Genomic DNA, 13,304 nt, shown 5'->3' with positions numbered 1-13,304 from the left:
AGCTTGGTTTACTTTCCAGCTCAGATTATCTGTTGTATATTTGTACCACAGAAGTTTGCAGTACCTTTAGAATACTCCTGGTAATTCAGGAAAAACTCAAACAAGCTCCAAAACATGTCTCAAAATAAAAAGCCTTCTTGCAAACTACAGAAGTTAGATTCCATACATGGAGCATCGCAGACAACCCTAAATGGGGAACAACCCTGTAAGACCTAGTGTGTGCAATCACCAGAGGTGAGCACCAGATCTGGTACATTAGAAAAACATGTGATGTAAAAAAACCTCACAATAGTATTGAAAGTAATGCAGAAAATATTTCCAATCTATTACTAGGAGTGGCCACTCATGTTACAAACCTTGAAAATAAGGCCACAGAGCAGGACTGGTGGAAACAAAGCTTTTCCAAAATAAGAGGAAACCATCAGAGAACAAAATAAGAGGCTCCAGTTTATGGTTCACTGGTGGGGAGGAAGAGGGAAATGGAGAACACGGAGGAGGGAAGCTGCAAAAATATTTAAGGCTAAAAAGTGTTTTGGCACCTCAGCTTCCTCCTCTATTTGCCAGCAGTTTACCTTCAATAAAAATCTATTTCCTTTTTTAAACCTGAGACCATTTTGATTACAGACACAGCAGTTAAAAATACAATTGTAAAGACAGCCAAGGCTCAGATGGATCCTGAATATCAAAAATCCTATAAATATCCACATGGTACTGCCTCAGTCACCACTAGACAGGAGAAGAGGTGAGGAAACTTGCCATACTTTGGGACTGACTTTTTTCTTTATTTGGAAAAAAATATTTTTGGAATCTGGAGACCACACTTGCTTGTTCCAGTCATCCGCTGAGGCATAGCTAATATTTTCTTAGCAGAAAGGAAGTTAACTAGTGAAGCAGTAAAGGCAAAGTGATAAAACTCAGTTCAGATTTAATCTATCTGTACTTCCACAGTGGGACTTCTCAGAATGAAGTACTGTATATTCATTGGGTGTAAGAGTGATACAATCTGGCTCTTTGAACAAGAAATTGAACCATTTAAGCTTCAGAGGAGTCAGGTTTTAGTCCAGGCTATTCCAAACTCTGGTTTAATTATACTGGATCACCCCTTTCAACACTACATTTTCCTCAGAAGACTGTTTTATCTACGAGATGCTATAGAAAACCAACTTTTAATTCTGTATCACTGTGTCAATGTCAATTATTTGTAACAAAACTTCCCAAATGTAGGTGCTAGAGCAGAGGTGGGCAAGCTTTTTGGGCCAAGGGCCACATCTGTGTGGGGAAATTGTATGCAGGGCCGGGGCAGGGGGTTGGGATGCAGGAGGGAGTGTGGGGTGTGGGAGGGGGTGCGATGTGCAGGAAGAGGCTCAGGGCAAGGGATTGGGACAGAGGAGGGGTGCAAGGTGTATGAGGCGGCTCAGGGAAGGGAGTTGGGATGCTGGAGGGCTGCAGACTGTGGGAGGGGGCTCAGGGCAGGGGTTCAGGCTCTGGGAGGGGTTCAGGCTCCGGCCTGGCACCGCTTACCTAAAGTGGCTCTGGGGTGGCAGTGGCGCCCTCTGTCTCCGCTCCCCCCCCCCCCCCCCCGGAGCCGCAGTTCTTCCTGGAGTGGCGCCCTGCCCTGGCCCCACACTGTGCCACTCCAGGAAGAACTGCGGCCCCTGGGGGGGGGGGGGGGGCAACAGAGGGCTCTGCATGCGCTGCCCTTGCCGCATCTCCAGGTACCTCCCCCGAAGCTCCCACTGGCCGCGGTTCCTCATTCCCGGACAATGGGAGCTGTGAGGGGCAGTGCCTGGAGGCAAGGGCAATGCACGGAGCCCTCTGCCCCCATGCCCGGGTGCCACAGGGACATTGTGCTGGCCACTTCTGAGAGTGGTGTGGAGCCCGCAGCGCCACAGGGGGCAATCCCACGGGTCGGATCCAAAGCCTTGAGGGGCTGCATCCGGCCCAGGGGCCACAGTTTGCCCACCCCTGTGCTAGAGGGATTACTTTGAGCATATAAGGAGTGATATATTCTTATTTAGGTCTTTTAGGAATATTGAGAAAGCCCTTCGGATAGCCATTTACTTGTCAAACAGTGTAGATTCAAAATGTGAAAATAAAAATTAATGTTAAGTTCTTGGGAAATTTTCTCCAGATTCTAAAGACAAGCTCTCCCCCTCTATTGGGAAGGGACTATATTTTTTTCACATGTTAAGGACCATTGACTTTTAGATTACTGTATGAATAAAAAATCCATATGCTAATAAATAATATATATTACTAATACACATATGCAGACACACATTCATTTCACTCCAGCTGGCAGCTAAAAAAACTAAAAGAAAAAAAAATCAATATTAGCTATGTTAATTGGGCCCATCAGAACCAAGAGGAACATCTGCTAGCAGAAATAAGCTGAAGTAACTGACCACTCTCAAAGTTCTTCATGTTCCTGCTGGTGTCATTAATGATGTTGATGCATAAACAAGGAGATAAACAAAAATAGACGGATCAATGTAGGCTTAGCTGCATTAGAAAAAAAAACACAAAGTACTCAATGCTTATTAAAAAGAATGTGAAAATATCTGTAGGGAAAGATTTAACTTTTCAGTTCCTAAGACCAACAACTGAATATAAACACTAGTTGACATATGGATTTGAATAAAAATAACAAAGGGTTGGCATGGTGACCAAAGTGGAGGTTTACAGAATAATCGCCGCTCGAATATCAAGAGGCCTTTTTAGGAAGTTTTCTATCTCAAGCTGTGTTTCTGCACTGCTGGATAACGAAAAGCATGTATTTTTCTGCCAAATTCTTGCTGGTTTCTCTTTTATCATGTTGAAAAAACCTAAGTTAAAATGAAAACAAAAAGAGGCAACTAGATGTCCATAAACTCATGGCCCTTTTCTTTATTCTTCATCATTTAGATTCCATAACCAGTGTTCTCACATATTTTCCTATTCCCTACTCGGCCAGTGTTGAGGATGGATTTGTCCTGCCTACACTAGCATTTAAAATGACTTCAACGCCAGTTGAATCATAGTGTCCAAGTTGCACTTCACAGGTATTAATTCTGAAAGTAACTGTCTGTTGAAAAAGGCTAGATGCCTATGTCACTCTAGAGAATATTGATGGTCATTGTTAGCAAAAAGAAAGAAATAGTATGAATAAAACAATGCAATATTCTTGCATCAATAGCTGCATTTAGGCCTTTTTCCAAAATCAGTTCATCCAAACCAAGATGGTTTAAGAAGACATTTAGACACTTTCATTAATGCTGGAAAGTCTCTATTTTACTGTAACGTGCTCTCGCATGCCAGTATGTTCAGACTTCCAAATATTAGTCGTATGAGAGCAGGATGGATGGCCAAACACTTTCTGGACACCTCCTTGCATGTCGTTTTAGGGTTCTAAACTCCCAGTACTTTTGAGAATGAATTATATGGCACTAATTGATTACAATATGATCCAATATGCAACACGGCTCCCAAGCAGGAGCAGACAATCAGCCAGCCAGGTGCTCTCACACAACTCTGAGGTGGAGATCCCCTGGAGGATTTTGGAGTTGAACAGCATGGGAAGGTGCCTGCTGCTGCTGTATGTTAATTTCAAGTCTACCAGGACTCTGCTCCTATTTGGTTTAGAAGCCTCAGGCTGACAGCTACCTGCTCCTGCAGCCATTCCCCTATGCTGTCGCAGACAGCGCTTAAGGTCATGCTGTCACTGCACACCCTGATTTCCACAGCAAGCCATGCCAACCTTTCCTGTTGAGCTTGTAAGCTGGTGGTGGGTGGGTCAAGGGGACAAAATAAATATAATGCAGCCATTTGTGCTGCACCAAATCCATATTTAGATTGTCATCTCCTTTGGATAGGGATCATCTTTTTGTTCTGTGTCTGTATAGTGTCTACCACACAATTGCTATCAACTGGCAACAAACAAACATTGACTTCTCTGTAGGTCAAAATGTATTTTTTCTTCAAGTACCTTTACTGCATTAATACACTATAGCTGGTAAATTACAAGGTTTAACTTTACTACAGCAGAAAGCTCCCAAAACAGTGAGTTTTATTTCTCTCTTTCATCGGAATGGATTTTATCTGATAACCCCAATGAAATCCATCAGGCCAATGCAAATAGGAATGCCCATAATGTGTGTTTTCACCTTACACTCCCTATTATAGATTTCATTGTTCACTCAGTTTCTCTCTCACTTCTCCCAAAATAATGTAGTAGCCCTGTAAAATATCTATCAATCCAGCAAGTTTCTCTCACCTCTTGAGGCAATTCCAGCTTAGACCTGTCATCCAGTCCATTGGAGTGCAAGCCCATTAAATAAGGGACAGGGGCATCTAGGAAATGAAGGAGAGAGGCTGGCAGGATGGGAACATATACGTGCTGCCACTGGAATGGAAACATTAGTGCTGTGATGGTCTCTGCCACAGTCATCAATCTCTGGTAATCTAAAAGTTAAAGAAAGAAAGATGTTTGTGAAAGAAATACACTTAAACTCAAGGCAATAAATTGATGGGATGCTATATAGTTTGAATTAGAAAGTCCAAGTGTAACAGTTTGTCTAAAAGGTGGCACACAGAGCCACAATGTATTATCTACAACAGTGATACTCAGACCTCAGTGGTTCAGGGGTCAAATTCATGTTTCCTTCTCTACGTATAAAAGTGTGTGTGTGCGCGCATGTGTGTGTATTATATATAATTCTCTCAGCAAAATAACTGACCACTATTCTACAATTGGTTAATAACATAGTAAAAGCATCCTGGGTTGGTTAGTAACTTAGATTGGTTAATAAATAAATCACATGGTGATTTAATATCATGTGAGGCAAAGAACTGTGGGAGATGCATTAAAGAGCCACTTGCAGCTCCTGAGCCTTAGTCTGAGTATCACTGATCTACAGCATTTCTTATGCTATTGCACAGATTCTTCTGTACCTCAGTGCATTCTGCAGATACGAGTTCAACATAGTTGATTAAGAAAGGGCTTAATACAAAAATGTTGGTCCTGCTAAAAGTCATACGGCAATGAGAAAAGCTGGTCCTGGCATTCATTTAGTCACTCTTTGCTATTGAAACCAAAATGGCAGATACCAGGCACCATTTTGAGCATGGAAGCAGTTTTACTGTAAGCAGGGCCGGCTCCAGGCACCAGCGGAGGAAGAACATGCCTGGGGCGGCACATGCTAAGGGGCAGCATTCCGTCCAGGTGCCTTTTTTTTTTTTTTGCGCGCTTTGGCACTTTGGGTGGCTTTCCCCCTGCCCCCCAATTGGGGCGGCAAAACTGGTAGAGCCGGCCCTGACTGAGATAAGATACCAGTATTTCCAGTAGAATTCCCACTTGCTACGGGTCTATAACTTCACTACAAAAGCTAGCACCAGGTTGAAACCCAATATACTTGGTATCTCTGAAACAACTTGGTTTTTTTAAATGTGTTTATTAAAAACTGCTGCAATCCATTTTGCAAAGCAACAAGCACAACATTGGTGGTCAACAAATAATTGGGTAAGAGATCAGGAACAGCTTCATTTGAATTTGCAACTAATTATTATACAGCGCTAGTTCTTGCCATAAGTTTAAATTAAACATTCAGGGCTGAGAGATTTTTAAAAGATGATTAACCACACATGTCCAATATGCTGCTGTCTACAGCTATTGCTAAAGGATTTTTTACTAGACAGTTATTAAGCATTCATACCACAAAACTATGCCAAAGCAAATACTTTTTACAGAAGAGATTTTAATCATTCCTAATAGCTCTGAAACCCTTAGACAATTGATTAGGTATTAGCAATGGAAGAATCTCAAAGGGTCCAGTAGTTCAGTGCAGATAAGCACCTGAAAGTTCAGATGGTTTAGCTGATGTGTCTAAACCTCTTGCTCTGTAAACTGAGCTGGCAAAGACCGCACGAAAAAGCTTTCAAGACTTAAGATAATTCTCACTTCCAGTCAAGCTGGAAATACAACAACAGTCTTCCTCAAGGCACCTCAGCAATGTTTGATTCTAGCCAGAAGCTGCATTTTAAAAAAAATGAATAATGAGCAAAGGAGGAAAAAAATAGTTCTCTCTTCCCCATAACCTCAGAGAAGAGGTTTTTCTTCTTCTCAACCTGTTTACAAAACCTAGTAAATATAAATTTTGAAATGCATCTGAATACACAGCCCATCATTATCATTTCAAAAATTGCTATACACTGTGTCAAGTCTCATTATGTTGAGGGAAGAATTGGCAAAGGGAGAGAGCAAGAATGTTTGTTTGTTTTAAAGATACTGAGTGTCCATAAATTCAAAGTTATGGCTGCAATTCCATCCTTGTCAGCCCTACTCAGTGTTCAGACTGCAGAATATAACATTGCTTAAAGACCAATGTGATTCCTAAGCAAAACTAGTGATGTACATTAAGGACGAAGTTGCTGACTTAATTGTGAATTCCACGATTACAAGGGAAATGTAATGCATTTTTTTACTATCTTACATACTGATTCTGCAACTTATGTCTGGGTACTGGGGTCTGTCTGCCTGCCAAAAGTTACTTGCAGATCATTACCTTAATCAAAGCCTGACTGCAAGGGAGAGTGACAAATAAGTAGTGACCAAGAGATGTGAAGGGAAAAGGTTTGAAAAACAAAACAAAACAAACAAAAACCACTTCATTCTACCATTTAATGTTTTTCATTTTAAAGGGAATTTTTAACAGCAGCCATGCACATATATACTGAAGAGTCCAGCAGTTGCAGAGAGGGAATGTTAATCTGAAAGAACAAGTCTCAAATTAAAAACATTGATTTCCTAATATACAACTGTATATTTTCACATTTTCCAAAATTTATCACTTTTTAAAAGATTGTTATTTCCTGACTTTCCAGGGTGAAATTCAGTCTTCAGTGACTTCAGTGGAGTTGCACACACTTATGCAAGGCTGAATTTGGCCTAACATATTTGTTTAACAAATGCAATAATCTTGTGCATCTCTTTTCATCCTGTAAATAGCTGAGCTTTTTTACATGTCTTAAATATTTTTGTCTGGAAACGGATATATTATTCCTGTAAATAGTAATCCACACTGAGCTCCCAGAGAACAGAAACTCTAATCTACATCTGTTCCATATTATTTTTACATCTTTCCCCTTTGATCTCTGAATTTAATTAAGAGGATGTTTAAACCAACCCTGCTAGTATATCGTCCACAATCGGCTCTGCTTTCCCATAGCCTGACTGACAGACACATTATGGAAAAGCCCTAACCCAAAGATATTACTTTTGTATTGTTTTTACTTTATTTACTGTTTAGTGGACTAAACTATTTATAGGTCTTGCATGTAACCAAAAATCCATTTACTGTTGTTAATTATTACTGTTTATCAATTATGCCAGAAGAAAGATGAAAAAGAAGAGGTTTAGATAGACTAAAGTTGGTCTAAAAAAATTGAGGGGGGGGGAATCTCTGCCATATTCCACATCATATGTGCAGTGATTCATAAACATGAATGTGGTACTCTTTCTGCATAAGTGGCATGCAGCTTATTAATTCACTCAACCAGATACATAAAAAAGACATTTGTGGAGGAGGGAAATATTTGACATTTTCATGACTTCCCACCACCTTTCTCCATTTTTTGGTGAAAAGTTTCTGAAGAGCTCACACCAAACAAAGAAAAATCCTGAAAATCAAACTGAATAGCAAGTATACTCACAGTACTAAACAAAAAGTTGTGGCAAGGCCTTGCTACACTGATATTTTTATTGCACGAGTATAGCACACCCCTAGCATAGATGCACTGCATTGGGTAAAAAAGAAGTGATTGGCACTAATGTAGCTTATCCTTACTTCAAAACTTACATAAGTTGTGCTGGCACAACTCAGTCATTATGCCAGTGAAACACGTCTACATTGGGGAATTTCACTAGTGCAGCAACACTGGCAGAAAAACGCTCAACATAAAAGGTCTTAGAGCAACATTTCCCAAATTTTTGAAAACTTGAACCCTTTCTTGAGGAAAATTAAACCATTGCCCTCCCCCGCCCACACACACAACCTCCCCATGTGTTGTTAAAGACTTACCATGGTTTAAGAATTTTATTTTAAAATGCATCCTTAACTTTTCATTCCCTACATCTTGATACAATACTTCCTTTCCCTTCTTACAGGCATAAATGAGCACCGAAATAATTAGTGATGACATTAAAATATCACTGGCATCTAAGTTAACATTCATGGACATGAATGAGGCAGTTCTCACCTCAGATCTACTATTTCAGGCTCTCTGCAAACTCACATAGAAACCTCTGCATCAGCTACACTTGCTTTGTATTTTTACAGTCTTATACACAACCATAACAACTAGAGACCTTAAAAAAGACTGAAGAACTATTAAGAGGTTTGTCCATATCCCTCAGCTAGCCTTTCATGCTGCCCGCCAGCGGAACATATCCCACACTTTTGAAAATGCTGCCTTAGGGTAACAACAATTCTCTGGGAAATATCTGGTACACACTGTATATGGGAATCTAGCTATTTTACTGCAATGATAAAAAAACAACTTCCTTTTCTTTGCTGCTGTAAACACTTGTAAGTGGAACTACAATAACTGCACAACCCACAGAACTTCACCTCCAGGACAAAGCATGGCACCACATGAGACTCCATCATCAATTTATCAAAGGTACCCCTAACAGGAGCCGAATTAACTGTAGTCTACAAGGGACTGAACTTGTCCCATCAACAGGCATAAGAAAAAGGTTATCTGACTGGACACTCCATAGCAGATGACACCTTGATTATTATATTGATTGCTTCAGAAAAAAATTGACTTGAAATCCTTAAACATCACATCCACCACAATCTTTCCATTGCTGAGAGGACACCTATATAGTCTCTGATATCCAACCACCCGATAACGATCGAACCAGCAGAGAAAGGGGATGCCATCATAGTTCTCAACCATGACGACTACATCAACAAGGCCAGCCAACTTACACCTAAGAAAGAATCAAAGACCACCCGCCACAATTCACTCAGAAATTTAAGGATATCATCAAATCTTTCCCCAAGCAACTCCAAAAGAAACTTTACAACCTCATCTCCCACAAACCCACCACAGGGTGAAGGCAGACTCCAGTCTCTATCTCTCACAGAAAAATGATGAGACACAAAAATCCCATGTCTCCTGTGGGTGAACGCTTCACAAAACAATCACTCCATACCTGACCTCTCAGTCCTCATCTTCAAAGAAAACCTACACAACACCTTCAAAAGGCGAGCCTGTGAGCTTAAATTCATAACTTTGCTAGACACTAAAAATCATGGTCTCAATGACATGGAATGTATGGCTTATTACAACAATCTGTAACCCACTAATCCCTCTCTTTTGTCCTATGACTGCAGACACGTTAAAAAGCCCCTTCACCTTGAATGGTCTCCTAGAATGTGTTAACTACCTATGCTAAACAATCTGTTCCACTTTGCATTTAGCTGTGACACACTGAATACCTTTTCCAGATCTGAAGAGCTCTGCATAGCTCAAAAGATTCTCTCTCATTAACAGAAGATGGTCCAATAAAAGATACTAACTCACCCACCTTGTCATTTTTTTTAAAAAGTCATTTCTAGGCCTCATCTAAACAGTGGTGTTGGACAAACCTTTTTCAATATTTACTGATTATTTTTGCCTCAAGCTAAGAATTTACTGGCAATATCTGAGGAGAAAATAACTGCTCCAGTCACTGAATGAAAATATATTTTCTAACAAACATGAACTGAGACAATAATTATCAATAAATACAAGGGTGTTATTTTGTATTTAAGAACATAAGAATGGCCATATTGGGTCAGACCAAAGGTCCATCTAGCCCAGTATTCTGTCTTCTGACAGTGGCCAATGCCAGGTGCCCCAGAGGGAATGAACAGAACAGGTAATCATCAAGAGATCCATCCCGTCACCCATTCCCAGCTTCTGGCAAACAGAAAAAGCAAGCATTCGGACTTAAATCTAACTTGTTATATTTTTTGAACCCTGAATGTTTTTATACTTTAAAGGTTTGTCTACATGGGGATGTTAAATCAGATTAGTTTGTTTGCTCTATGTGCAGCCATTTAACTATATTAAACAGAAGTGCATCCACACGGCTTTGTAATGCCAGCTTGCAGGTAGTTTCCTTTTACTCATAGCATCCACATGGCTCTGAGCTTTTTCAAATCAAGTACACAGCATTCTGGGAAGATGTCATGGTGCAATGTTCCACCACTCAGCTTTGTGCTCTACTTTTTATTGCAGTGCATTGGGCAGAGATGCATACTGGAACCAAGAGGAATTTTGGGACGTGGAGTCTAAAAACTCATGAGATTCCTCTTGTGGCTTCCCATAATACATCTGTATTTTGTCGGTGCTGCTTTTAAACTGCTGTGAGGCACCAGGGAGGGCCTGCTGAGCACCACCATCATGTCAGTCATGCAGCTGGACGGATTTGGATGCTACATTAGGAATATGGCTACAAGAGGAGGAGGGAATTGAACAGTTACTTCTGCAGGGCATTTATCTGGACCAGCTTTATTCAGCGGAGTGCTGCTTCTGGGCTCGGTCAACTCCCAAAGACTGGCGGGAGAAAGTAGCGATTAGAACAGGGAAGACAGACTACATTCCTAGAAAGCTGCGCAGAACTCACCCTGGAGCTGCAGCAGCAGAACACCAACATGAGTTCCCTTCAGCATGGAAAATCACAGAGATGTAGGACTTGAAGGAACCCTGTTGGGTCATCTAGTCCAGTCCCCTGCACTCAGGGAGAAGTAAGTATCATCTAGATCTTCCCTGACAGGTGTTTGTCTAGCCTGCTCTTAAAAACCTCCAATGATGGAGATTCCACGACCGCCCTGGGTAATTTGTTGGTGTTTAACTGCCCTTACAGTTAGGAATTTTTTCCTAACATCTAACCTAAATCTCCTGTGCTGTAACTTAATCTCATTACTTCTTGTCCTTTCCTCAGTGGATAAGGAGAACAATTTATCACCCTCCTTTTTATAACCTTTTACATATTTGAAGACTGCTATCATGTATCTCCTGTACTCCCCCTACTTCTCCCTCTGGTCTTCTCTTCTCCAGACTAAACCAACCCTTTTTCCCCCCCCCCCCTCCAATTTTTCTTCTTAGGTCATGTTTACTAGACCTTTAATTAATTTTGTTGGTCTCCTCTGGGCTCTCTCCAATTCGTCTACATCTTTCCTGAAGCATGGTGCCAGGAACTGGACACAGTAATCCAGTTGAGGCCTTATCAGTGCTAAACAGAGTGAAAGAATTACATTTTGTGTCTTGAGTACAACACTCCTGCTAATACATCCCCCCCCCCACCTTTTTCCCCAACAGTATTACATTGTTGGCTCATTTAGTTTGTGATCTAATACAATTGCCAGATCTTTATCTGCAGTACAATTGTTTCCTATTATGTATTTGTGCAACTGATTATTCCTTCCTAAGTGTAGTAATTTGCATCCGTCCTTACTGAATTTCATCCTAATTAATTCAAACCATTTCTTCAGTTTGGAAAGATAATTGTGAACTCTAATCCTATTCTTCAAAGCGCTGGCAAACCCTCTCAGCTTGGTATTGTCCACAGACTTCATATGCGTACTGTCTATGCTATTATCCAAATCATTTATGAAGATACTGAACAGAATCGGACCCAGTACAGATTCCTGTCGGACCCTATTCAATATGACCTTCCAGTTTGACTGTGAACCACTGATAACTACTCTGAGTACAGTTTTCCACCCAGTTGTGCACTCTGGTAGTAGGTTCATCTAGGCTAGAAGTGAGAGGCCATCACCAACTGGAAGCTTGCCACCCCTGATTGCTACTAGTCGGTAGCTAACCAGTTTGGTACTGGTAGATCAGTTGTCAGTGCTGATGTCATGGAAGTTTGTAATGCCATTCAGGGGATGCTGCTATGCTGGGTCACAAAGTGTTGCAGTACAAGAGACATTATTGACAGTTTTGCATGGATAAGGTTCCTGAACTGTACAGGAGCTACTGATGGGACTCACATGCCTATTCTTTGCCCTCCACACCAAGTCCGAAACTTTATGAACAGGAAAGGGTATTTCTCCATGGTGCTGCAAGACCTGGTTGATCACTGGGGAAGGTTCACAAACACTAGTGTGGTGTGATCTGGAAAGGTCTATGATGCCAGGATCTTTAGAAACGCTGGCCTGTTTCTGGAGCAAGCAAGGGAGTTTTTGCTCCCCATACCACTCTGGACATTAATGGAGTTATTCTGGGAGACCAACTTACCCTCTGTTTTCCTGGCTTATGAAGCCTTTTACTGGACACTTGGATAGGAGAAAAGACCTGTTTAACTATATCCCAATTAGCTGCAGAATGACAGTGGAGTGTGCATTTGGAAGAAGGAAACGAAGGTGGATGGTGTTTCATGACAAGGCTGGATGTTTCTCAACAGTATGTATCCTGTGTAACAAGTACCATGATATTTTGCAAAATATCTGTGAGCAATGAGAGCACATGGCGGGTGGGTGAGAGGAAAGGGTGAAGAAACTTTCTGAATTTTATGGACAACCAGAGATGGCACCTCTGAAAAATGACCCCAGCAGTCAACAAGACTGGTCAGGGATGCATTGTACTCCTACTCCGAAGCCAATAGTTGTGAGTACCGAATGTACTGTAACCAAGGAAATGACTGAAATGTGTTTGTGTATTTATTTGATTAGGAACTGATACCACTGAGAGGAATGTTATGTAATGTATAGGTGGAGCTATACCTCAATGAAGTTTTGCAGCCAAGTTTAACAAAGATTTTTATTGCATTAACCAAGTTAACCAAGAACGCAGTTAACCAAGAATGTAGTGCAAGTTTGGCCATGCCTTAGTTCTATTAGTTTAAATGGAACTAAGGCATGGCCAAACTATGACGTGTTCAAACTCCTGTATGCAATGTGCCCAAAAGTGTTCTCCATCTCCAATATAACCAACTGTTGTGGGAAAGGCCTGTAATTAGGATGATGGAAATGATGGTCCCAGTATAGTGTGTTCTCCATAGTTTGCAGGATATTGCAAGGTTGGCATGCAATGCAGAATCTTCATAACAAAACCTGCTCTATCACAGCTGTTTGTCTCTGTACTGTCTGCATTATGTCCATCTCCAGGGCTATGCGCTCACTTACGAGCCTTTGAGAGTTATCCGGGAAACCATCCCTCCACACTTCTGCCTTGGCAGTCCTCTCTTGGGATGCAGTCACAAGTTCCGTGAACATGTCCTCCATTTTCTTCAGGAAGTTCTGCTATAGCTCCTTTGCTTTGACTTGGCC

The 13,304-nt window shown here is 41.2% G+C and overlaps 1 protein-coding gene across 6 annotated transcripts in view; it reads right to left on the bottom strand.

The window, feature by feature from the left end:
* DENND5A (DENN domain containing 5A) overlaps positions 1-13,304 on the bottom strand; it is a 109,337-nt gene that overhangs the window by 53,459 nt on the left and 42,574 nt on the right. For all 6 annotated transcript variants that reach the window (XM_039535825.1, XM_039535827.1, XM_039535828.1 and 3 more), the window contains exon 5: positions 4,253-4,440. In XM_039535825.1, coding sequence (XP_039391759.1) covers positions 4,253-4,440 — 188 coding nt within the window. The remainder of the gene's footprint in view (positions 1-4,252; positions 4,441-13,304) is intronic.

The sequence above is a fragment of the Mauremys reevesii genome, linkage group 4 (genome assembly GCF_016161935.1).
Source record: "Mauremys reevesii isolate NIE-2019 linkage group 4, ASM1616193v1, whole genome shotgun sequence".
In the NCBI taxonomy this organism is placed as follows: domain Eukaryota; kingdom Metazoa; phylum Chordata; order Testudines; family Geoemydidae; genus Mauremys; species Mauremys reevesii.
Note: the sequence above shows the minus strand (reverse complement) of the source record. Positions and strands in the feature narration are given on the sequence as shown.